This window comes from Canis lupus, chromosome 5 (assembly GCF_048164855.1).
Source record: "Canis lupus baileyi chromosome 5, mCanLup2.hap1, whole genome shotgun sequence".
NCBI classification, from domain to species: Eukaryota; Metazoa; Chordata; class Mammalia; order Carnivora; family Canidae; genus Canis; species Canis lupus.
The window spans coordinates 61092508-61118966 of NC_132842.1; the positions used below are offsets into that span (position 1 = coordinate 61092508).

Here is a 26459-nt window from a genome sequence, read left to right on the forward strand (position 1 = left end):
CAGAGATCCATAGAACATACCATAGGACCAATGATGTGGTTCCTTTGGAGCCATTTATGGATTATGTCTAAATGTTCCCATAACTGTTCTCCATTTGCCAAAGATGATGGGGAAAGAGGTCATTTGGGCAGGTTTATAGGCGCCTCCCCAGCAGGTTGGGTTTCTGTTTCCGTACAATTTAAACAGAGTCAAGTTGTCACTGGGGAAGGTGACATCGCTCCTCTCTTGGGATTTCTATGTTTTTTTTTTCCACTACAAAACCCTCAGGTTGAGAGTATATCATGAAATATCATGGCAAGGTGGAAGAAGGAATGATAGGCCTCCCTATGTGGTAGAATTTGGACGGGCAGACAATGCAGCATGGCAAGATGAGGCCAGGGCACTAGGGAGGGCGCAGGGATCAGTGAACAAGAATTGCATTTTACTGCAGATTGGCTTTTTTTTTTTTAAGAGTTTATTTATTTATTCATGAGAGACACAGAGAGAGGCAGAGACATACACAGAGGGAGAAGCAGGGTCCCTGCAGGGAACCCGATGTGGGACTCCATCCCAGGACTCCAGGATCATGACCTGAGCCAAAGGCAGATGCTCAACCGCTGAGCCACCCAGGTGTCCCTTGATTTTTCTGAGACAATACCTGAGTTGTATCAGAAAGCTCTTTTAGCCTTCGGAGTTTTTCAGCAGGCCCATCAACGCTCCTCAAGGGCTCTCACTCTGCTCTTTCCCTCAAATAAATAAATAAAATCTTTATTAAAAAAAGATTATTTGTAATGATCCACCAACTAACAAGTTGCTTGATCCTCCTTCAATTTCTTTGAAAGTAAATAATTAAAACCATTACCATTAAAGACATAAATAAATTAAATAACATCATCAAGTATTTTTTAATCAATTAGTTTCCCATTCACCTTCTTAATAACCCTATCAGTATTTCAAATCGTTCCTTTGTCCAGGTTCCAGGTCCAAGGTATTCTTACTTACACACCTGGAGTAAGGTAGGATTTTAAGATTCAGAATAGGTGAGAGGCGCACTTTTTTTTTCTTTTTTTGGTAAAGTATAGGACATGTAACTGGGGAAGAGGTCTCTTTGAAAGCAAAGCAATTAATTTTAAGAGGTCAGTGTCCCTGGTATCTTTCTACTCCAACCCAACTAGATTTCTGTGAATTCCATGAATAAGCCTTGGTTTCCCCTGTACATTTTGTTCTTTATGGAAGAAACACACCCCCCTCCCCTCTTTGACTTCTACTTCTCTTTCCTAACACAGGGAGGACTTCCTCCATCACGATCCATTACAGGTGTCCTTTTACATCTTCCCAATGTACCTGTACTTTCCTGTTCTGTAACCTCGTCATGGTAGTTACTACTTCTTAATGATTTGTCTCCACAAGACTATGTATCCCATGAGGATAAGGACTGTTTGTTCTGTTCACCATTGTATCCTCGGGTATCTGTATCAGGACCTGGCACTAATTACCTGCTCAATACATACTTATAACCTGAATTTAAATGAATGAAGAAGGTAAGAAGAGCAGAGATCTTTCTCCAGGCTTGCTATTTATTCCACGGTCCGCTTTATATTTGCACGATTTCATTTTGTATTAATTACTAAGGCTTTATAATACAGGTTTACATCAGATGCGGCAAGCCCCCATATCAAATGCATTCAAACTTTTTAATCAGAAGTTCTTACTATTTGTAACCCTCTGTACTTCTTATTCTTTTTTTTTTTTAAAGATTTTATTTATTTATTTGACACAGAGAAAGAGAGCATAAGCAGGAGGAGTAGCAGGCAGAGGGAGAAGCAGACTTCCTGCGGAGTAGGGAGCTGGATGTGGGGCTCAATCCCAGGACTCTGCGATCATAACCTGAGCCCACGGCAGACATTTAAACGACTGAGCCACCCAGGCACCCCTAGTACTTCCATATACATTTTACAATAAGCTTTATAGAATCAGCTTGTCTGTTACACACACACACACACACACACACACACACACACACACCACAGAAGGATCTTGACTGTAATTGCTCAAATTTATAGAACTACTGGTGGAAATTTTACATAGTTATCATATCAAGTCAGCCTATACATTTAATTAGATCTTCCTGTGCTTTCCATATGGTCCTTATTCAACATATTTTTACTCATAGTTCATAATTTCATCCATAAAGATTTTACAAATATGTTTTAGATTTATTTTCAGATATCTTTCAATATTTCCTTTCCTAGTGATTGATTACTAGTGCGTAGAAATGCAATTTATGGATATCAGTCTCTCTTATTCATTCTAATAATTTACCTGTAGAGTCCCTTAAATTATTTATACCTTATATTTTCCTTGATCTTTTCCCAATTTGCCTATGCCTGCCAAGACCTCCACTCCAACAATAACCAGAAGCAGTACAGCAGACATTCTTGTCTTCTTTCTGATTTTGAAGAAATGCTTTTATAATTCACTGTGTTTTTTGCTAGAGGTTTCTGGTAGATAATCAGGTTAAAGAATTTTCTTTCAGGACGCCAGGGTGGCTCAGCGGTTGAGCGTCAGCCTTTGGCTCAGGGCATGAAGCAGGAAGCAGGCTCCCTGCAGGGATCCCAATGTGGGACTTGATCCTAGGACCCTGGGATCATGGCCTGAGCCAAAGACAGACGTTCAACCGCTGAGCCACCCAGGCATCCCTAAATAAATAAAATCTTAAAAAAAGTAAAGAAGTTTCTTTCTGTTCCTAGATGGTCATGAAGAATAAAGCTCAGATTTCTGGAAAACATCTTTTCTGAGTTTATTGTGATAATACAATTTTTATTTCCTTACACATTTGTGGTGGGGAGCATAATAGCCACCCTCAAAAATGTCCATGTACTAATTCCTGGAACCTGTGAATATGTCTGTTGCTTTACATGGCAAAAGGGAATTAAAGTTGTAGATAGAATTAGAGTTGCTAATCAACTGACCTTAAAATCAACACCTGGTGTGCCTTTTAAAGTGGAAGAAGAGGTCAGAATTATGTGATGTGAGAAAAACCTATCTTTTCTAGCTTCAAAGATGGAAATGGAAGGCACAACCCAAAGAATATCGGTGACGTCTAGAAGCTGCAAATGGCAAAAAAAAAAAGGTTCTCCTCTTCTGTCTCCAGAAGGAGGGAATATAGCCTTGCTGACACCTTGATTTTAGCCCAGTGGGGCCCAGTGACGTCAAGAGTATGATAACAAATTTGTATCATATAAGTCACTGAGCTTATGGTGAATTGTTATAGATGTGATAGGAAACTAATACAGTTCTATTAATTTTATAAAAATATTTTCTAATATTAAACTATCTTTGTATTCCTAGAATACATCCAAATTGATCATGAATTATTTGATACTTTGTTGGATTGGACATAATAATTGAATCTATATTCATACATAAGGCAGAATAATTACTGATCGTTCTCATACTGGCCTCATATCAAGGTTATTTTTCTGTGTTAAAGTATGTATAATATTGGGATTCTCTGTTTCTTGAAGATTTATTTTTTTAATATTTTATTTATTTGTTATTGAGAGAGAGAGAGAGAGAGAGAGAGGCAGAGACACAGGCAGAGGGAGAAGCAGGCTCCACGCAGGGAGCCTGACATGGGACCCGATCCCGGGTGTCCAGGACCACCCCGGGCTGAATGCAGGCACAAAACTGCTGAGCCAACCGGGCTGCCCCTGTTTCTTGAAGATTTAAAACTTGTCTATAACACCACCTGTGGTTACTTGGGGGGTGATTTTTTCTTATTAAATTTCTATAATGATTATAGAACTATTCAGTATTTCTCTTTATTGAGTGTCTCAATTTGGCTAGCATCCTTAATAGAATGCTGAGTTTTGTTCTACTAGGTAGTTGATTTACTTGCAGATCATCACATAAACTTTAACCTAATCTTCACACCTATATAAGAATTAACTCAAAATCATCACAGATAATTATAAAATGTAAAATGCAAAACCATAAAACTTCCAGAGAAAAATATATGAGAAAGTCTTTGGGTTCTATGGATAGGCAAAGAATTTTTAGATTTGACACCAACAAGCATAATTTTTTATAAAGCAAAGACTGATCAGCTGGGTATCATCAAAATCAAACTCTTTTTGCCATAAAAGACCTTAGAAGAAGATAAAAAGACAAGCTTGGGAGAAAATACTTGCAAATCACATATCTGCCAAAGAAGTATCTAGAATATATAAAAAATTCCCAAAATCCAAGAGTAAAATCAAAATAAAATAATCCATTTAAAATAGGGGCATAAGATATGAAAAGACATTTACCATAGAGGATATACAGATGATAAATAAGCACCTGAAAAGATGTTCAACATTATTAGCCATGAGGAATAATTTTTTATTTAGAATATATAGGATATATAGAATAAAAAATATATTATTTTTATAGAATAAAAAATATATTATTTTTATAGAATAAAAAATATATTATTTTTTATCCTAGCCACTCTGACAGATGGATATATGGCTAGAATAAAAAATAGTGGCCACACCAAATACTACAAGGATGTGGAGGAATGAGATGACTCATTGCTGGCATGAATGTAAAATGGTACAGCCACTGTGAATAGTTTGGTGGTTCCTTAAAAAAAAAAAAAAGAACATTCTATACAATGCTCTGTTAGTCAGCAATCTCACTTCTAGGCATTTATCCCAGAGAATGAAAGCTTATGTTCACACAAAGCCTGTACATAAATATTTATAATAGTTTTACTCATAATCATAATAAATAGGAAACAGCCCAGATATCTATCAGTGGGTGAAGGCTGAAATAAACTATGGTATGTCCATGTCATGGAATAGATAGGAAAAAATTCTTGATAGAATCAGCAACCTGAATGAATCTCCAGAGAAATACACTGAGCAAAAAGAACCAGTTCCCCCAAAGTTATATACTGTTTGATTCCATTGGTATAATGTTCTTGAAGTGACAAAACTACAGACATGGAGAGTAGATGAGTGGTTGTCAGAGGCTAAGGAGGGGTGGGAATGGGAGGGAAGGGGAGTGGCTGTAAAGAGCAAAATGAGGACTCCTTGTGGTGGTAGAAATGTCCTGTGTCTTGACTGTATCAATGTCATTACCCTGGCTGTGATATTTGACAGTAGTTAAAATTGGGGAAAACCATAATAAAATTTCTCAACACTAGTACTAAAGAAAAAATGTAAAAAAAAAAAAATAGTCTGATGATAAAAATACACTATATACAAGAGAACCACTAAGAGGATTATTTCTAATTTCTCATCAGACACAATGAAAGGAAGAGGACAACAGAATCTTTACAATGTTGAAAGAAAAAAGGAAGTCAACACAGACTTCTGTATCTGGCAAAAACAAGTCTTCAATGCAAAATAAGGACATATTTAGACAAAGAAAGCAGAAGGAATTTATTGTCAGGAGTTTGGTACCTAAAGACTTTGTTCCAGGACATTCTTCAGGTTGAGGGAAAATGATGGAAGGGTGAAATCATTAAAAAAAAATTGAAATAGGGTAGCCCCGGGTGGCTCAGCTGTTTAGCGCCGCCTTCAGCCTAGGGCTGGATCCTGGAGACCCAGGATCGAGTCCCACATTGAGCTCCCTGCATGGAGCCTGCTTCTCCCTCTGCCTGTGTCTCTGCCTCTCTCTCTCTCTCTCTCTGTCTCTCATGAATAAATAAATAAAATCTTTAAAAAATTGAAATAGTGCTGGAAATATTAAATATGCAGATAAATAGATCTCTTTCTCAAGTTTTTACTTGACTGTTTAGAACAAAAATGATACGTGTCTTGTGGGGTTGGAAACACATCGAAGATATGTGACCATAGTACAAATGATAGGATGGGAGAGAATGGAAGCATATTGTAAGCTTCCTACATTATAAGTGAAAAAAAAATGCTAATATTTGAAAGTAGACAATAAAGAGAAAGGTATATGTTGTAAGCTTTGGAGCAACCACTACAAGTAAGTAAAATAAGTATTAGCTGATAAGCCAAAAGAAAATATGAAGTGACAAAATACTAAAAAAAATTAGTTCAGAAGTCCGAAAAGAGAAAAGATCAAAGAACAGATGGAACAAATAGAAAATAAAAAGCAAGATATAGACTCAAATCCAATCATATCAATGATTACATTAAATGAAAGTAGACCAAATGCTCCAATTAGAAGACAGAAATTGCCAGGCAAGATAAAAAGTAAGAGCCGAGTGACCACAGAATGATCCACTCCTTTAAGAGATGCATAGTAAGTATAAAAACACAGATGGGTTAAAAGAAGGAAGGAAGGGGGCAGCCCCTGTGGCTCTGCGGTTTAGCACTGCCTTCGGCCCAGGGTGTGATCCTGGAGACCCGGATTGAGTCCCACAGCAGGCTCCCCGCAGGGAGCCTGCTTCTCCCTCTGCCTCTCTCTGTCTCTCATGAATAAATAAATAAAGTCTTAAAAAAAAAAAAAAAGAAGGAAGGAAAAAGATAAAGCATGCAAACACTAGTCCTAAGAAAGCTGGCATGGTTGAGCAGTTACTTAATAACACGACAAGCGGTGTTACTGGAATGGAAGAGAAATACTCGTAATGACAAAAGGGTCAGTTAATCAAAGTGACATAACAATCAAAAATGATTATGAGACTAATGGCAGAACTTCAGACAAACTGACAGCTGATAAAACCATACTGCCAGAGATTTCACCATCCCTCTTTCAATAACTGCTAGAACAAATAGGTGAAAAAACTCAGCAAAGTCTAAGAGGACTTCTTGAATTATCAACTAACTGGATTTTACTTATATTTATAGAACATTACCCAGCAATTGTAGGATCCTCATTCCTTACAAGTACCCAGGAGACATTTGCCAAGATGCATCGTAGTCTGGGCCATAAAATGAGTCTTATAACATGGGATAAGGGACGCCTGGGTGGCTCAGTGGTTGAGCGTCTGCCTTCAGCTCGGATTGTGATCCCGGGTCCTGGGTTTGAGTCCTGCACCGGGCTCCCCTCAGGGAGCCTGCTTCTCCCTCTGCCTGTGTCTCTGCCTCTCTCTCTCTCTCTCTCTCTGTCTCTCATGAACAAAAACAAAAACACATGGAAAAGAACAGACAAGCAAAAAAATAAAAACGATCAGTGGGAAGGTTTTTTTTCACCCCCAGCCTAGAACCCGGGCCAAGACAGAAACATTTCCTCAGTCCTCCTTTGCCAGAAGCTGAATTTTTCTGGCCTAGTCTGTCCCCGAGAGGATAGCCCTTCCTATGTCCCCGGAGATCTGAGTCTCAAATCCCCACCTCACATGAGACCCTTGTCTTCTGCCTCGCAAGCCGCAAAATACCAAGGCTCTTTGTGATGGAGACTGACAGAAGTCCCCGTGTCACCCGGAACCTTTAAGTTTTCACATAGTTCTGGTTTCCCGACTCTTCATTTTTGGCCCTGCCAGGGTTTCCTTCGGTATTTTGCAGGCTCAGCTACGTCTCGGATGTGTTTGTGACATTTTGCTCAGCATTCTATGGGTTTTGTGGCCAGAGGGTTCTCAGATGATCTCGTATCCATGTTTTTGGAAACGGAAACCTGTCATATGATCCCTTAGTTATACTATGGGTTCCAGTTGCCTTGGCCTGATCAGAAGTCCCCTCACGTAAGGCCAGACAGCTGTGGGTCTGAGTTCCAGCCCTGGCACTTGCCGGTTATGTAACTCGACTAAGCAGCCGCTGTGAGTCCAGTTGTACGGGAGCTGCAGGGATTTCGTAATGCCAGGTTTTCGACCTTGTTGCAAAGAGGACCTCTGCTCCATCTGATGCGAGGCACGATAAGGAAAACATTATCACTGTTCATTCACCACGTAGTGTTTGCTCCTGTCGGGCATACCTTCTAAGCGCTGGGAGTAACAGGCAGTACACATATAAACAATTTCTCAGAAGTTTAAGTCTAACAACGAGGGTAACAGGACTACAAACCTCTGAGACAGGGAGAGCTGATTTGCTCAGGCAGTGGGGGATTCCTATCTGAGGACACGACGTTTGATTTAAAATCGGAATAAACACAAACACCTTGGGGCACCTGGATGGCTCAGCGGTTGAGCGTCTGCTTTTGGCTCAGGTCATGATCCTGAGGTCCTGGGACCGAGTCCTGCATCGGGCTCCCTGTGGGGAACCTGCTTCTCCTTCTGCTTGTGTCTCTGCCTCTCTCTCTCTGTCTGTTTTTCATGAATACATAAAGTCTTAAAAACAAAACAAAACAAAACATCTTAAAAATCAGGTTTGATGGTAGCCCAACTCTGAACATACTTTAAAAAAAAAAAAAGCACTGAATTGCACACATTAAATGGTTGAATTGGGATCCCTGGGTGGCGCAGTGGTTTGGCGCCTGCCTTTGGCCCAGGGCGCGATCCGGGAGACCCTGGATTGAATCCCATGTCAGGCTCCTGGTGCATGGAGCCTGTTTCTCCTTCTGCCTGTGTCTCTGCCCCCCTCTCTCTCTCTCTGTGTGACTATCATAAATAAATAAAAATTTAAAAAAAAGAAAAAAAAATAAATGGTTGAATTGTATGATGTGTGAATCATCTCAATGAAGCTTTTTATTTTTATTGTTATTATTTTTTAATCTGAATGAAGGAGAGCCAGGTGAGAAGACATCCAGTACAGAAACCCCTGAGGCTGGAAGGGGGTTTAGTTAATATGAGGAAAAGGAAGAGTGGGTGGTGAGAGTTTAGTGGATGGCGGGGACAGAGGACGGTTGAGATCTGGACCTCCAGAGGGGAGCTGGACCCCATAAGGCCTTGTGGAGCATGTTGAATATTTGGGATTGCATCCAAATTGCAATGGGTGGCTTTTGAAAGAATTTAACTGGATAAATGATAACTGGTTTATGTTTTGGGGCATCCACTGTACTCTGTCTGGCAAGGGAATTTATAGGAGGGCAATGGTATGAGCGAGAACAGCAAAGGGGATACTCCACAACAGTGAGAATGAAGGTCCTAGATATTCCAATCCTTAGTCTTTAGTTCTGTCAAACTCAACCTTCTTGATCATGTAACATTATTCTGAGAGCAGAAATGTGACTAAAAGGGAACCCACAACAAAGGGACCTATAAAAAGTAGAAATCTTGGGCAGCCCTGGTGGCCCAGCGGTTTAGCACTGCCTTCAGCCCAGGGCGTGATACTGTAGACCCAGGATCGAGTCCCACGTCAGGCTCCCTGCATGGAGCCTGCTTCTCCCTCTGCCTGTGTCTCTCCCTCTTGCTCTCTTTCTCTGAATAAATAAATAAATAAATAAATCTTAAAAAAAAAAAAAAAAAAAGTAGAGATCTCATGCTCCTTCACTATCCACAAAGGAAAAAGATTATACGCTAGGATCCTGAAGTTGACCCTGCCATTGGTTTACAGTAACTTGGATTATTCATAAGGGAAGGCATCTGGATTTTCAGCTGACCTATCCTGGGCCTCCTTCACATCTTTTCCCACTTCAACCACTGCTTCGAACCATTTTGAACTCTCTTCCATTTAAGAACTCAGTCAAGGAACACCTAGGTGGATCAGTGGTTGAGTGTTTGTTTGCCTTTGGCTCAGGGCATCATCCTTGGGTCCCGGGGTCTTGGGGTCTTAGGATCAAGTCCCACATGGGGCTCCCCTCAAGGAACCTGCTTGTACCTCTGCCTATGTCTATGCCCCTCTCTCTCATGAACAAATAAATACAATCTTGAAAAAAAAAAACTCAGTCAAAATTTGATATCTAGAACCCACATGTAGGAAAATATTTAGCAGACATTAATATATAAACTCTATAAAGATCAGGCAATGCAGGCAGCCCGGGTGGCACAGCGGTTTAGCGCCACCTTCAGCCCGGGAGACCCGGGATCAGTCCCACATCGGGCTCCCTGCATGAAGCCTGCTTCTCCCTCTGCCTGTGTCTCTGCCTCTCTCTGTGTGTGTGTCTCTCATGAATAAATGAATAAAATCTTAAAAAAAAAAAAAAGATCAGGCAATGGTGATGCTATATGTAAATAATTAGAAGGGTGGCCTTTGTAGGCAGACAAAATTAGTATTCATTCCAAGCTCTGCCATTTAATGAATAGACTTAAGGATAATTCTAAATTTTGTTCAGTAAAACCAGGGACACCAGTACTTATGTTTCTAAGTCTTTAAATGAATTGATACCTAAGTCTTTTTTTTTAAATTTTTATTTATTTATGATAGTCTCAGAGAGAGAGAGAGAGGCAGAGACACAGGCAGAGGGAGAAGCAGGCTCCATGCACCGGGAGCCCGACGTGGGATTTGATCCCGGGTCTTCCAGGATCGCGCCCTGGGCCAAAGGCAGGCGCCAAACCGCTGCGCCACCCAGGGATCCCCGATACCTAAGTCTTTAAATGAATTGATATTTGTAAATTATTTATCATAATACCTAATACATGTAAGCATTCCAGATTGTGGCCGTTGTTGCTTTGTTATTACTTATTATAATCATTTGTCTCTTATTTTTACAAAGGGGAAAATAAATATTTTTTAAAAGATGAAATATACTTACCTTTTTGGGGGAGGAGGGGCAGAGGGAGAGAAAGAGAGAATCTTTAGAGACTCCATACCCCGTGCAGAACCCAGCTTGGGGTTCGATTCCACAACCTTGAGATCTTGACTTGAACCAAAATCAAGAGTTGGCTTCTTAACTAAGACACCGAAATGCTCCAGAATGTACTTACCTTTCTTTTTCTCTTTTTCTTTTTCTCTTTCTCTTTCTTTTTCTTTCTTTCTTTCTTTTTCTTTCTTTCTTTCTTTCTTTCTTTCTTTCTTTCTTTCTTTCTTTCTTTCTTTCTTTCTTTCTTCTTTCTTTCTTTCTTCCTTCCTTCCTTCTTTCCTTCCTTCCTTCCTTTTTTCTTTCTTTCTTCTCTTTCTTTCTTTCTTCTTTCTTTCTTTCTTTCTTTCTTTCTTTCTTTCTTTCTTTCTTTCTTTCTTTCTTTCTTTCTTTCTTCTCTTTCTTTCTTTCTTTCTTTCTTTCTTCTTTCTTTCTTTCTTTCTTTTTCTCCTTCCTTCCTTCCTTCCTTCCTTCCTTCCTTCCTTCCTTCCTTCCTTCCTTCATTTTATTTATTTGAGACAGAGCACAAGCAAGAAGAGCGGCATAGGGAGAGTGAGAAGCAGACTCCCTGCTGAGCAGGAGCTCAATGCAGGACTTGATCCCAGGACCCTGGAATCATGACCTAAGTTGAAGGCAGATGTTTAACCAACTGAGGTACCTAGGTGCCCTTGTATTTACCTTTAAAAGACATGAACTTGTGACCTTCTACATGATGTTAAAATGACCAAACTCTATATAATTTGGGATAACAGTATCAATTTTTTTTGGAATTCAAAAAGCATAAATAAATCCCTTGGCAAACTATTCCTAATGATGAACCATTATGGGGTATTGAGTTATTTGTAATATATCCCAAAATGAAAGCCAAACTCACATGTGCAGTATGAGAAGAATATTAAATATAGTGCCTGTAGCTACCTGAAGGAATACTAGGGACACTGAAAAATTTACATTTACAGGATATTTTAATGGCCTTGTAAAAGGTTACATTCCAAGTAAAAAGAGCAGAATGTAAAGTAACGTATACATTGTTATCTTGAGACCATAAGAGTATCTAGAAAAAAGGGTGAAATAAAACATGTCAGAAAATTAGTAATTGTGGAATTGGGGTGATGGAAGCAACCATGTTTTTTTGTCCTTTTTTTTAAAAAAATATTTTCTAATGTACGTAGATTCCTTTATAAGCATGAAAAGAAAATGATACGGTTCACATGTTAGAAAAAATAGCAAACTGGTGTCCCAGTGTAGGAGAGCCAGCTTGTCAGAGCACGCTGCTCCTCACACACGCTTGAGAAGTTTATCGATTATCTAGAAACAAGTGCTACATTGAACAGACTAAAAGGAACACAAACTCTATTACCTTATTTCCTCAAGTTTGTGAGGTGTGTATTGAATATATATCAAGCACTTTGTGCAGGCCTTCACCTCTATCAGACCACAAGTAGTACGGATTTAACACTCTGGCATAACAGATTAACAACACCAAAAAACCCTGAAGTGTATCCAAGAGAACAGAAAAGGGGGAGAAAAAGATCCTAAGTATGTCTGCTTTCCTAGGGAATGGTTTCTTACTGGTGACTTTTTATCCTATTTAGTGATTGCTATATACAAACAAATACTCAAGGAAGTCTTACAATTTTTTTAATGTTTTATTTTTAATGTCTTACAATTTTTTTAATATTTTATTTTATTGAGAGCACCTGAGCAGGGAGAGGGGCAGAGGGAGAGGGAGAACCTCAAGCAGACTGTTTCAAGCACAGAACCCAACTTGGGCCTTCAGATCATGACCTGAACCCCAAAAATCAAGAGTGGGAAGTTGACCCAACTTAGCCATGCTGGCACCCCTACATAAGGATTTTTGGGGAAGGGAGCCTTCCTATCCACCCTGTCCAGAGTGCCAATTACCCACCTTGCGTTTGCAATAGCGTGATGGGGACAGCTCCGGAGTCTGGGAATCTGGTATCTGTACTGCTGTGCCCCATGCTGACAGCAGCCTACATGACACAGTCTATTTTACGTATCTGTGATAGGTACCACCACTAGCAATCAGAGCCAGCCTTCTAAAATTCTAGAAGCAGTGGCAGAGGAATATGAAATTCACATAATGCTAGCAGTTTGGTACATAAGCATGCAGCACCTCATTATCCTGCAACAGGGCTGTTCTGATTGAAATTTTTATGATTTATAGGACTTAGGACCTAGTATTTCTCATTTCAAAGAGTAACCTATTTTTTTTTCAAATGATTATAGGAAATCACAGTGCATTTAACTAACTTAATGAAATTTAATTCCTAACTTCAAGTTCTCAGAGGAGAACAGCCTCTCTGAAGGAAATCTTTGTTACCATGGCCTAAAGAAGAGGCCTAGGCTGTAGGGATACTGATGATCATGACTGTGTTATCATACACACCCCACCAGACAAAAGTCAACTTCCATGAGAATACTAACTATTGCAACTTTGGCTAAAATTTGAGTTTTTCATTAGAGCAACATCATGCCTGACATTTCAGAAAGCTTAAATACAAACAAGAATGATTAATCGCAGTCATAAATATGCAAACACATTCAAACCACAATATTAAAAAGGTAATATTACCTTGGAGACAAAATGGTAAAACCAGAATTTTTTAATTGCCAAGAATTTCATATAGCAAGTTTGTTTATTCAATAACATAATAAAATAGGAATATTACATTGGCAGAAGTGGACTTAAGGAGCATAAAATATTATTTGAAAATGGGAAAACAAGGGAATCATTTTCAAGAGCCTCATAGAAAACTTTCAATTTACAATGCTACTTTTTCATAATTAATGGGAGTAATATGTGGCTTTTCTATGATAAAAAGCAATCATGGTACCTGAGTAGTACATACATATGCAGACACTATTATAGAGGTAACTTTTCTAATTACTTAGGCAGTTGTTTTCAGTTCATTCAATACTCTGTCTAAACAGCTTTAAGACACACAAAAAGCAAACGATCCTATACATTTAAGGATAAAACATTTTAGTAAGCAATTATCCAAATCCACTCATTAAATTAGAACACTCACAGCTTAACGTGTACAACTAGTTTGAAATGCTGACTCACCTCTCGTGACACTTCCCACCTTCACAAATGGCTTTAAAAAATGAATTTGGGGGTAATTCAGAAATACAACCAAAACAAAGAGATTGATTTCAAAGACAAAATTCAGAAATGAACCGATTATTTTTGTACACTGTATTATATAAATTGGTTCTTTGTTCAAAATTTCAAACACAGTGACATTAACAACAAATAAGTATGCTGTGTGACATCCAGTAAAAATAGCACTTGAGGGAATTATTGCCTGACCTAATGGAAAGAATGTTAAATTGCTGCCTCACCTTAATAAGGTTTTTGAGTTCTCTAGCTTTCAATACTTTGGGACCTTTTGTGTTTTCCCTGTAGATATCTCAGGCAAGCTCTAAAATTTGAGACGACACTTAACAAAATAAAACTCCCATTTGAATGGTAAAATGTATTAATTCTAATACTATATAAATGGATCAAATGTGACCCATTTGGTGGGCAAGCCCTGCCTTCCGAACTATCCAACTCAAACTAGACTCTGTGGCAAGTGATTCGTTTTCTCATTATGAAGTCAAGTTTACCTGCAATAAGGCAATTCCTACTTAGCCTTTAGTTATAGCCTTGGTCTTTAACACAAAGTTCTAAACTGTAGATCATGCAAAATGATAGTTTCCTTAGTAGGTGGGTAAGGAAATCTGCAATAAAAAGAATTTGAGTTCTAAGAAGTCTCATTGAATTAATGGGAACTCCCCCTTCCAATTCACATTTAGTGATCCAAGAAACTGAACTGGAAATGAAATAATGCATCTGTGAAGTCAGAGGCAAAGAATCCTGCAATGTTCTTATTTTCAGAATGGGAAAGTAACACTATTACTTCATTTCTTTAAAGGGAATTAGATTGAAAAGTGCACTTTTTACAACTCTTTACAGTGTTGATTAATGCTCATCAGTAAACAAGTGAGACCATTTCATTCACCATTATTTGCAAATTAAACAGATAAATCCATAAAGACATATTTATCACCGGGAAACCAATCATACAGCACACAATATAACATAATAGAAAGGGAATATTACTTAATAATATACATAGGTGAATAAAAGCATTTTGATAAGGCAATCTATCATTTTTATTTTTAAAAAGCTTTCCATTTTGAACATCATAATTACTCAGAAATCACTTGAAGAATGCTATCAATGAATCCCTTTACAGTTTCAAGGAAATGACTTTTCTGACTGTGAATATTAGACTTCAGTCATCTTTTTTGTCTGAGGTACTCTCATCATGATTTTCGGGGCTGACTTTATTACTGGCAACCGAGGGAGCTGGCTGGACTTCTTTTGGTAATGAGAACACATGGCACGTCTGGAGGTCTAAGTAGGTTGTAAATATTTTAGCATATTCTGGGTGCTTTAGGGCAAAACTTTTAAATTCCTCTAAAAGAGGGGGAAAAACACAAACAAAATTCAATAAATTGAGGCGAATCTTCTTTCAGCATAATACAGATTCATCTATGACTTTAATAATATAATTATTGCCAAATCCTATTACTTGACTCTTATAAACTGTCCAGGCACTTTGCAGGAGAGTTTTTCCATTATCTAGTAAAGCTGAGGATTCACATACTCCATGACCCATTAATTCTATCCCAGAGTATATATCCTAGAGAAATGAGTGCATGCTGTCTTCTGGAGGACATGCCTGAGAATGTTCACAGCAACATTGGTTATGACAGGTGAAAAATGGAAACCACTCAAGCTTGGTCAACAGCAGAAATAGAGACTTGTAGCATTTTCATGAGACATAATGGCTCCACGGCCATGAAGATGAAGGAACTGCTGTGTTGTAACACTGTGGACAAATCTTAAAGCCATAATGTTGAATGAAAACAGCCAGATACAAAACAACACATACTGTGGGAGTCCATTATATGAAGCTCAAAAACTCAAGCAAACCTAACACATAATATTTAAAGATTTTGTAGTGACATACTAAAAAGGAAATCAAGTAGAGATTCCTTTTAAAATCAGGTCAGCCATGCCCCACTTTAGGAGAGAGGGAGTGGCTGTTGCTGGGAATGAACACACAGATGTTTCCAGAGTTCTTAAAGAGTTCTATTTCTTGACCCGAGCAGTAGTAATGCAAAGTGCTCACTCTATGAAACCTCATTACACTTCACGTTTATGTTTCACTCAGTTTTCTATATTGCTATAATTTTTTTTGTAATACAAAGTGTTTAAAAATGCTATTACCTGTGACATTCTATTACTGGTTTTTAAAACCATTTTAACCCTTAATTCTGGTATACAAAGACACAGCCTTGAAAAGCTGAGCCCCGACTAATGATCAACAAAGGCAAGTAGAGTGTACAATATATAATAATCGTATTACAAGACCTCGGAGTAGCGGGCCTCTTTCTATCTTGGGTATTTTAGAATTAGGAATGGAGGTAGAGGTATAGAAGGCTAACTAAGTTAACCAGCGGAGTTTGAACATCAAGCCTCCAACAACCTAGAGTTTCTGAAATGTGTGGCTACCTTCCATTCTGAAATCCCTTTATCCTCTTCTGTTTGGACAGAGAAAAACTTTATTGAGCTGACACAGCATAAGGAGCCTAGACTTTGAATTAGCTACCTATTTGGTTCTATAGCAAAAGGATTTTTAACCCCATGTTCTATTTCTATTATTTTTTTTAAATCATCTGATAACCCAGAGTCTACTTCACAGCACGTTAGACCAACTAACAAGTCTTGAAGACAGAAATAGGTCTCAGTGATGAGGAAGCCACTGGACTGAGCCCGAATCATTTTTGCAACTGCAACATTATTTTACACTAATAGACCATTATATGTTTCCAAATCAGGCAAGCTATTAACATGGTCTTTGGATATTTTTTCTTGACATCCAAAATAAAGGTTCATCTGCATGAGCCAGTTCCAGGATGGAGGCACATAAGTGACTTCTATGGAAAGTAAACATGAGAGCTGATTTACTGAAACCAAGGTCTGTCTTTCAAGACTTGTGCTTTGTTCAAAAGATCAAGGTCGGGATCCCTGGGTGGCGCAGCGGTTTGGCGCCTGCCTTTGGCCCAGGGCGCGATCCTGGAGACCCGGGATCGAATCCCACATCAGGCTCCCAGTGCATGGAGCCTGCTTCTCCCTCTGCCTATGTCTCTGCCTCTCTCTCTTTCTCTCTCTGTGACTATCATAAATAAATAAAAAAAAATTAAAAAAAAAAAAAAAAAAACAAAAGATCAAGGTCTCTGCCTTCTTTGGAGAGGTTAGTGGCATTAAGAAGTGATTCATTTCAAAAAAAAAAGTAACTCATTTCTAGAAGAAGTTCTGTGAACTGGCTACTTTGTGGAATTAATTTGGCTAACAGAAAACTGAAAAGGAAAACAACTTAGATGGTCATATTCTGATACATTCCAACGGTTATCCTTTTATAAAAATCATACTTAAATACCTCCAAATATTCCTGCAAAAAAAGAAACTGACATAATATTGGGGGGGAGGGAGATATTCTGTGTATTCTATAAAGAAAAAGATTGAACTCCAAAAAAAGCAAAGCAGATTTCCCTAAAAAATCTGTTAAAATCAATGGGTAAAGTTATGACTACCTAACGAATCGTTTCTGGTATAACTTCCAATGAAATGGTTACTCTAAATAGTTGTTCCAAATTTTGCAGCTCAGAGCAATAAAGAGTCTTACTTGTGAAAGGAGAATGGTCAGAGAATTAGTACACAAAGGGTTTATGACTCATATATTTTATCTTCCCTTTTTCCCTCCCTTACTCCTTCCTCTCTTCCTTCCCTTCTTTCTTTCCTTCCTTCCTCCCTCCCTCCTTCTTTCCCTTCCTCCCTCCCTCCCTTCCATGAACTCAATAAAGTAAGTGCTGTAGGCCCTTAATTACCTAAAATGGAATAAAGGGCAGCAGAATGATAGTAATTAAAAACAGACAGTGAGAGAAGTATGTGATCTCATTCCCCTATCCCATGGAAATTAATAGCTGAAACTCTCTGAACACCATAAGGAAAGAGGCATTCCAGAGGAAACCCCATGTAGCCTGTGTGGGTGTGTGGGGGGAAGGCTGGGGAAGATAAGCCAACCTGACCTTAATGACCACATCAAAGCTAAGGCAAGGAAGCAGTCACCTAGGCCTCTCCACCCAAGTGGGTTTTTCTCAACAACTGTACTGAGAAATATGTGGAAACTGGTGTACCATCCTTCAGACAGGGGGGGTCTTGTTTTGATGTGTGGACTCAAGGCATACGGAGACAGCTTGGTCCCTGATGGATGGACCTGCTGTAGTCTTCTTCCACCATGATGGTCCCGACCTCACCGGGTGCCATCCACAGGGCAGGAGAAAATGAACCTATGTGACCTCACTGGGTGCTATCCACAGGGCAGGAGAAAACGAGCCTATGTGAAAGCTTGCCTAAGCTGCTAATGGTAAGTGTGATAATGGATGGTTTAGCTGCTGTAGTTATTGTTGGTACTTTACCTGTACCCCTCTATCCTTCAGAGTTACAACCACTTTAGTTAACTTGCTCAGTTTTGCTTGGCCACAGTGATAGCAGAAAGGAAAAGACTCTTCCAGGAGGGGCAGCAGATGAGAAATAAGGTGGGGAGGGCAGAGATCCAGGCTCTAGAACCAGACTCTTGGTTTTTGAATCCTGGCTCTGACATTCTCTAGATGATGTGACCTTAGGTAAGTTAAATTCCATGCATCTCAATAAATTAATCATTAAGAGTACTGATTAAATAGGCTTGCTGTAAAGATGTATTAAAAAGTGTTTAGAAGAGTGCTTAGCATACAAGTGCTCAGTAAGTAGCTCTTCTTATTTCACTACTGCTATTATTCCTGTCATCATCATCATCACTCCTGTTATTTCTATTGTTAATGCAATTAGTAGAGGGAAATCACATTCCTGCCTGAGGGTCTGTCTGTGGTCGGATGCCCTCCTTGCAAACTAAAGCCGAAACCAAACTGCCTACTCACCATAGGACACAGAATCCCCTTGGGCTATCTCCTTGAAAAGACCAGAAACATCCAGGTCAGGCACCCCAAGGGCTGCCTGTAAAATGGTGGAAAACTCTTCCTCTGTTATGTAGCCATCCTCATCAACATCAAACAGCTGAAAGAAAGAGTAGATAAATATAAGGATGCATGTGGGCAGAGCAATAGTGGTACAGAGAAATCTCAGAAAATAAACTCTTAAATAATTCACACATCTAGGGATCCCTGGGTGGCTCAGCGGCTGAACGTCCGCCTTCGGCCCAGGGCGTGATCCCAGAGTCCCAGGATCGAGTCCCACATTGGGCTCCCTGCAGGGAACCTGCTTCTCCCTCTGTCTATGTCTCTGCCTCTCTCTGTGTCTCTCATGAATAAATAAAATCTTAAAAAACAAAATTCACACCTCTATTGTGCCAGGGGCTAGGGAGCTGAATCTAAAGGAAGATTGGTCTCTGCCACCCTTGAGACATGTGGCTTGGTCGTGGGAAGAGAGAAAATGAAAATGGGGGCTGCAATAAGAGTAAGTCCAAAGGACGTGGGAGTCCTGTAGAGAGCAAGATGAATCCTATGAGAGAGGTCAGGGAAAGCTATACTGAGTTGACAGGTTGAGTTGGGTCTTCGAACACAAAGAACACACGAGGACTGGCAGTGATTGCCAGGGGCTCAGACCAGGAGACTGACAGACAAGCAGGAATCACGCCATGATGGCTATATGACGTCTCACCTGACCCTGTGGGATTATGGCTGTAGGGGATGTGGTGTGATTATATGTGAACTGAGAGTGTGGAGGATGGATTAGACTCAATGCTGGAAAGACTAGAAGTGGGAAAAACAATGAAGAGTATGAGATGGAGGAGCAGGGAGCATGGGAGCAGAATTTGGGAGGAAGCAAAGGCAGGGCCTGGCCAGCAATCGGGGCCTGTGGGGATGGCAAGGAGGAGTGAGAGTGGGCTACGGTGCTTGGGCACCTGGGGAGAGTGGGGTCCGTTCCCCAGAGCAATAGACCAAAAGCTGGACCTGGAGAGGTGAGACTTGAGTCAGAGGTGCCAGGGGAAGGTACGAGCCTGCAGCACCTCAGCTCAGGAGGGTGGTTGAGGCTCAAGCCATGACTTTGGGTAAGAACTGCCAAGTCTGGGGGCGCTGGAGCTTCTCTGTAGAGAATGTACAAAGTGATGAGACGCCCTGGGAATGGCATGAATTGAAGTGTGTGCAGAGAAGAGGAGCTGGCAGAGAAAGACTCGGAAGAAGGCATCAGAGAGAATGGGAAATGAGGAGTGCACCTCTTTCTGGAAAGAGGGAGACACCCTGAGAGTGGTAAGGGCCCAGGGAGTCAAACACCACAGAGAGGGCAGACAAGAAGCAAAGAGCATTGCTGGGCTTGGTAACCAGGAGATCTGGATGCCTTCGGGAAACACAGTTTGAGGGAATTGGAGGCCAGGTGGTCATGGGACACTGGGAATGAAGAGAGGTGCATGGCAGAGGCAACCAGCACGGGCTCTTTGAGAAATGTGGAATAACAGGAAGGAGGTAAACAGGGCATTGGCTAAGCACAAAAGGAAGTCGTCGCTAGGAAGGGAGACTCTGAACATGTTTATAGGCCGAAAGGAAAAGGAGGTAGGTGGGACGGGTTGAAAGTCAAGTGGCAAAACAGTGATAATTGTTAGATAATGAATATCTCATCTTCAAAATCTTCTCCTGGGCCTGGCATTAAGGTTTTTAAATGGATGCTGGCGCTGATTCCTTGCAGGCACTGATCCAGAGTGTTTGAATCACTTTCCTTGTGTTAACTGATTACTGTGCCCTCACCGTGGTCTTAGGCAGGGTAGGTGCTGTCAGTAGGTCTGTCTTCTGGATGACAAAGCTGAAGCATGAGATAGTTAGGTTCTTTTCCCAGGGCCACACAACTGGTTGGTGGTAGAGCCGGCATCCAAATCCAGGCAGGTGACATCTAGAGCTCCTGCCTTTAAGGCATCACTTCTGACCAAACACATGACCAAAACCAGAAAACCAGAGGCAGTAGATAAGGTATGATAATCATGAGCAGAACCACAAGCATAGTCTGACCAGGGTGGGAGGAGAACACTAGCCCTAAAGGTGGTTAATGTGTTGCCTCAGCTGAGGAAGCAGGGACTTTCCTATTTTTGATCACTTAGCCCCCAAGTGAAGGAGAAGACAGCCCCTGAGGAAAAAGTGGGTTAGCATTTGTTCATTTGCACAAACTGCAGCCCAGGGCTTTCTAGGGGCCTTGGACTTCTGGCAGTAACTGTGAGGAGATCCCGTCATACCCCACTCCTCACAAGTGTGAAGCTTTCTTGAGAGGCCTTCCATTCCCACACAATCCTCAGCAATTCAATGGTCATATTCGGTGCTCGGTGGCTCTCACTTCTGTGGAAATTCCCTTCACCAGGCCCAGGCTGGGTGTTTCTACTTCCTCTCTATCTGGCCTTTGTCACAACTACCCCAGGCTGTACCCCTCACTAAAACACTCACTTTTCCTCAATTACTCATCTCTCCCGATAATCTCTGTGCTACAGAGTACCCAGACCTCAGGTAAATCCCACACTCTGGACTCTGGTAGGAAGCTTAACACCCCAGTTGCTTTTGGAGGAACAATATCTGTCCACTACGTGGAATATGGTGAGACCCTGAGCCCATACATCCAGTCCTTCCAGCAAGCACATGGCTCACGACCATCTGAACACTCCCTGGAATGTGACTGTGGGCAGAGCTGGGGGTGCTCCCACTAATACAGAGCAGTCCCTGCAGTAGGGTCCTCTGGAGTCCCTGTCACCAAGTCTATTCTGGAGCCATCTCCCTGGCCTTATGGTAGATTTCTCGGCCATAGCATATGCTCATTGCTCACAGCTGAAGAACTCTACCTCTGCCGGTCTCTATGACGATGAAATGAGCTCAAGGATGGGGAGTTCACTGTGAAGTGCTTCCCAGATAAAAGGAAGCAACAGGATTCTGTGCATATAAAAGGATATGACTAAATGAAAAATAAAAGTGTGCCAAAGTATTTCCAAAAACATCAAACACTCCTGAAAAAGAATGTGGAAAAATAAGCAATGTAAAGCATGACCCCTGTCTTACTGGAAAAAGAGCTAATTATAGTTTTAGGTTCTCCTTGCTTCCCTCTTCTATACCAGACCAAGGTCTAGGCTAGAGAAAAATCTCACGACGTTTAAAAACAATAATTACTGTGACAGAGGGCCAAATTTTCTATCAGGTCTTTCATCGGTAAACCTAAAGTGACCATTTGCTCAGCTAAACTTATAATTAGGTATACAATCCCAAAACAGAAACAGAAATATCTGGATTGGAATAAGTTAGCTATGTGTATAATTTTAGGTTTTATGATGAATAAGTAAGTCTGTAAAAGCCAAACGTTTTAAACTTGGAAAAAGTTCTGGCCCTTGCTGTAGGACCATCTGCTAAGCATCAACCACTTAGGTTCTTTACAGGCCTCACAGTTAACTCAGTTTAAGCCAATCTGAAATTTAAAAAAAAAAAAAAAAAAGGTAAGCCTGGGGACTTCTCTGTAAATGACAAAATGCATGAGCATTCCTAAGGCTTGCCCTGGTGGCCTCTAAAACGTGAGAAAGGACTCTTGGAGAAACAGTCTGTCTAGATGACACAGGAGAGAGGAAATCTGTCAGAATCACAGTGGGATATTTTCAGAAACCAGGAAAAGAGAAGAGTAGGAAACAGGAATGGAGACGGTCCTCCGTCGTCATGGTGGATGGAAGCAGGGAGACCGCCAAGTGGCTGAAGGGTGAGTCAGTACATATAGAGAGCTTGATACAAAGACAAGCATGGAAATCAAGTTTTTGGTTCACTTGAGAGTAGATGACACAACTTAGAACTGGAAGTGAACATCCTACTTATTACTAATTAGATGAGGCACCTTTTATCTCTGAAAAATGAAAAACACACTTTAAGAATGGTTTCTTTCTCCTCCTCTTGGGCATGTGTGTGATAAATGGAGTCTAAGTCCTAACAGTTCAGACCTGCACTGAGTCCTGCTGGGGACGGGGCTATGGGTGTTATTCACCGGCCAACCCTCCCTCCCCCACTGCCCTTTGCCCCTATGTCACTGTGAAAATATATGCAATACTACAGGGAAAACAGACCTGGTGGGAACTTGGGACACGTATCATGATGCTCACCAGCCATCACCACAACAAAACAAATTCCATCCGGAAAAGAGCACTTAAAATATCTTTGGCACACAGAGAAAATAAGGGTAGATGGGAACTTTCCAGATGGTGAATTAGGATGGCTGGTGACAGGTGGTGTTTATTTATAAACTGTACTTTGGGGCTTCAAATGGAGAGGCTGGATAGAAATCACTTTTAAGACTAATTTGTTAAATCACCCGCTCTTCAATCTTGATGCCGTTAGCAGGGCGGCTCCCCAAGACGTCCCCTGTGCTCAAATGGGTGCTTGTGTTTTCTTTATTCTCAGTAGCAATTGCTTTAATCGCATTACCCTCATGGACACGTTACAGCAGATCTATAAATCCATGTAACAGATTTCACTGATTTTCAGATAATACACTTAGAGTTGACACTTGTTCATGAGACTGACTAGGAGGCTCTCGGTAGGGCTGACAGTACCTTAAATGCCACCTGGATGATATCCTCTGTATTGGCAGGGTTGCACAAGACAGCCAGGCCGATCACATACTCTCGGAAGTCAATACTGCCATCGTGGTTCTACGGAAGGAGGGGAGAAATCAATTAGCAGGCCCATTAATTACTATTAATTACAGCCCCAAAGGTGAAATCCAGGTACGTCACATGACTGAACATCATCATGCACTGAGCCTATTTAGAAGAAAGTTGGCACTGAGAGGGAAGAGCAAACAAAGGGCCTGCCTACCTATTCCCATTCAGGAGGAAGTAAAATATATTTGTTTAGTAATGAATATAAACATTTAATCAACAGAGGCCATTTGGTGGCTCTGTGGCACTCAGCATGGGTTCTTGAGCTCAGCCCCGGAGGAAGCCCTTCTGCGAGGCAGGATCTAGAATCTTGGTGGTGGCCCCGCCATGATGGCCAACACCAGCAGGTCACCAAAGGGGGATCAGGGTCACTAAACAACCCTATACATGTAGACAAGGGAAGGGAAGGGAAAGGGCAAACTGAGGCAGTGATTGCAGATAGATTCTTTCTTTGTTGCGGGCTCCCTCTGTAATAAACCAGGAGCAAGGGAATGAGCCTGAGCCATTTTAGTAGCGACCTGGTGATGAGAGGCCCCAGGAGATCCTGAACTTCTAAGCTTCTAACTAGTGTGATATGAGTATCTATATACCTCCCTACATATGAATTACTCTCCTAGACAGGAACACTAAGGACGAAGTGGGGAAAAGGAAAGGGAACTGTCAACAAGCCCAATGATGATGATCTCAGGTGTTAGAAGCAATTTGGCAGTAAAATCTGCAAGTGATGAATTCCCACATAAAGTGTGAACTAGGACCAACAAAGCTAGTGTGGTACTTGACAGATGAACAAACAATGTTTGGCATCAATAAGAGTGGAATTTTTAACTGTGACTAAGTATCTACATTTCAACCATTAGGAGTTCCTTTAGAGCAAGGACTGTTCTCTTTGTGTGGCGGTGTATTTCCAATGCTCAGCACACTTAGGTAGGCACTAAAAATAAATACTACCTTTTTCTCCTTGATCTTTACCTATGACACTGGGTTCACTTTAAAACTAAGGCAAGTGTTCTTCACTGGGGTTTTGTCGATGAGCTTGGGGAAAGGGGAGGCCCCTGATAGGGGGTGTGTACATTTTTGTGTGCAGTTTTGGTGTGTACATTTTTCTAGGGAAGAAAATTGCAGCTTTGATCTGCTTCTCAAAGCAACCAAGACTCCAAAGATCAAGCGTCCCTTTTACCTTACTGTTGTATCTTACCACAGGGAACTAAAAAGAGGAATAACTTCACTTCTTAACTTCAGTTTCCCACCAGAGGTGGAAGGTAGAAACAAAGATATTTTAAGATTTCCCTTTAAGGAACAAGGGTTTATGCCTAAGGCAAAACTCAGGTCATGTGACTTCCATTTTTGTTTGGTTACTTATAAAGGAGCTGTATTTCTACCATGCCCCCCTTTAAAAAAAAAGCTTTATTTATTAGAGAGAGAGAGTCAACACAGAAATGGGGGGGGGGGCAGAGGAAGAGGGAGAGAGCCTCAAGCACACACCGCACTGAGTGCAGAGCCCAACCCAGGGCTGGATCCTATGACCTGAGATCATGACCTGAGCCGAAATCAAGAGTTGGACACTTAACCCACTGAGGCACCCAGGTGCCCCTTTTCCTTTTCTTGAACCAAATTTTTTTTAAAGAAACTGATCTTTTTTTTTTTTTTTTTAAAGTATCATTTACATCCAATGAAAAGATCCATTTTAAGTGTATAGTTAATGTGTTTTGACAAATGTATGCACCAGGGTAACCACTGCCACAAATAATAGCTACAAGATTTTCATCACCCTAGAAATTTCAAAGACAGTGGAATTTTAAGTAACATGATTTCCTTCTTGTGCCACCACCATTCATTTCCTTACACATCACAGAAGGCTGTTGTTCATTAGCCTTAGAGGCCGAGCAGCTTATTGAACGATATACCTATTGCTCACTTAGGTGCATTTGTTCCTCAATTGACATTCTCTATGAAGCAACACAGAAGTCTTGAATGGAAGGTCTGAAGAACAGATAGAAGAATGAGCAGTAGACAATGAACCTACAATCATAGATTGTACAATTGGGAATATTCTTTTGAATTTATGTTGTCTCTTCATTGTGAGGCTCTAATTTTTATTTATACCACTGAACCCTATGTATAGCAGAAGTCAAGCATTATTACTCATTCTGTAGATGGAGAAAGGGAAATGTAAAGGACCTTTCATATTACCACTACTCACAAAACAAAGTAATATTCTGAACCTCTAATATTCACTAGCAGTCTTATCTCTGAATGGTTTTGGCTGACAAAAAGAAGCAGACCCTTGGTAATCAATCACACAAGAAATTATAGGTAAGTTTTCATCTTAGTAATGTGAAGGGGATAAAAAAGCAGTATGGAAATTATTCTCAGATATTTTATTATTGGATCAATAAAACATATATTGTTAAGTTTCCAAATTCAGAATAATAAAACTTTGAACTGGAAGGAATCTTTGAAGTTACCCATTCGACTAACTCATTTTGACTAAAGAGAGAAAGAGAGAGAGAGAGAGAGAACCCTATGACCCAGCGATTGCACTTGTAGGCATTTATCCAAAGGATAAAAATGTAGTGATCTGAAGGAGCACCTGCATCATAATGTTTATAGCAGCAATGTTCAGAATAGCCAAACTATGGAAAGCCTAGATGTCCATTGACAGATGAATGGATAAAGATATATATACAATGGGATATTACTCAGCATCAAAAAAATCTTGCTATTAGCAACAATGTGGATGCAACTAGAGGGTATTATGCTAAGTGAAATAAGTCAATCAAGAAAGTCAAATACATGATTTTTACTCATATGCGGAATTTAAGGAACAAAACACATGGACAAAGGAAAAGGGAGGGGAAAAATAAAATAAGACGAAATCAGAGGGGAGACAAACCATAAGAGACTCTTAACTCTGGGAAACACACTGAGGGTTGCTCGAGGGGAGGGGAGTGGTGGGACGGGGTACTGGCAGACGGGCATTAAGGAGGGTAGGTGATGTAAGGAGCACTGTGTATTATATACAACCGATGAGTCACTAAACTCTATTTCTGAAACTAATCACACACTATATGTTAATTGATTTTAAATAAAAAAATGAGACATAAACTTTAT

At 40.5% G+C, this 26459-nt stretch overlaps 1 protein-coding gene across 3 annotated transcripts in view; it reads right to left on the reverse strand.

The window, feature by feature from the left end:
* Positions 1–13157: 13157 nt before the first annotated feature.
* Positions 13158–26459, reverse strand: part of LPCAT2 (lysophosphatidylcholine acyltransferase 2) — a 68845-nt gene continuing 55543 nt past the window's right edge. For all 3 annotated transcript variants that reach the window (XM_072827026.1, XM_072827027.1, XM_072827025.1), the window contains 3 exons: positions 23241–23339; positions 18607–18742; positions 13158–15040 (listed from right to left, as the gene is read on the reverse strand). In XM_072827026.1, coding sequence (XP_072683127.1) covers positions 14856–15040; positions 18607–18742; positions 23241–23339 — 420 coding nt within the window. In that variant the 3' untranslated portion in view covers positions 13158–14855. The remainder of the gene's footprint in view (positions 15041–18606; positions 18743–23240; positions 23340–26459) is intronic.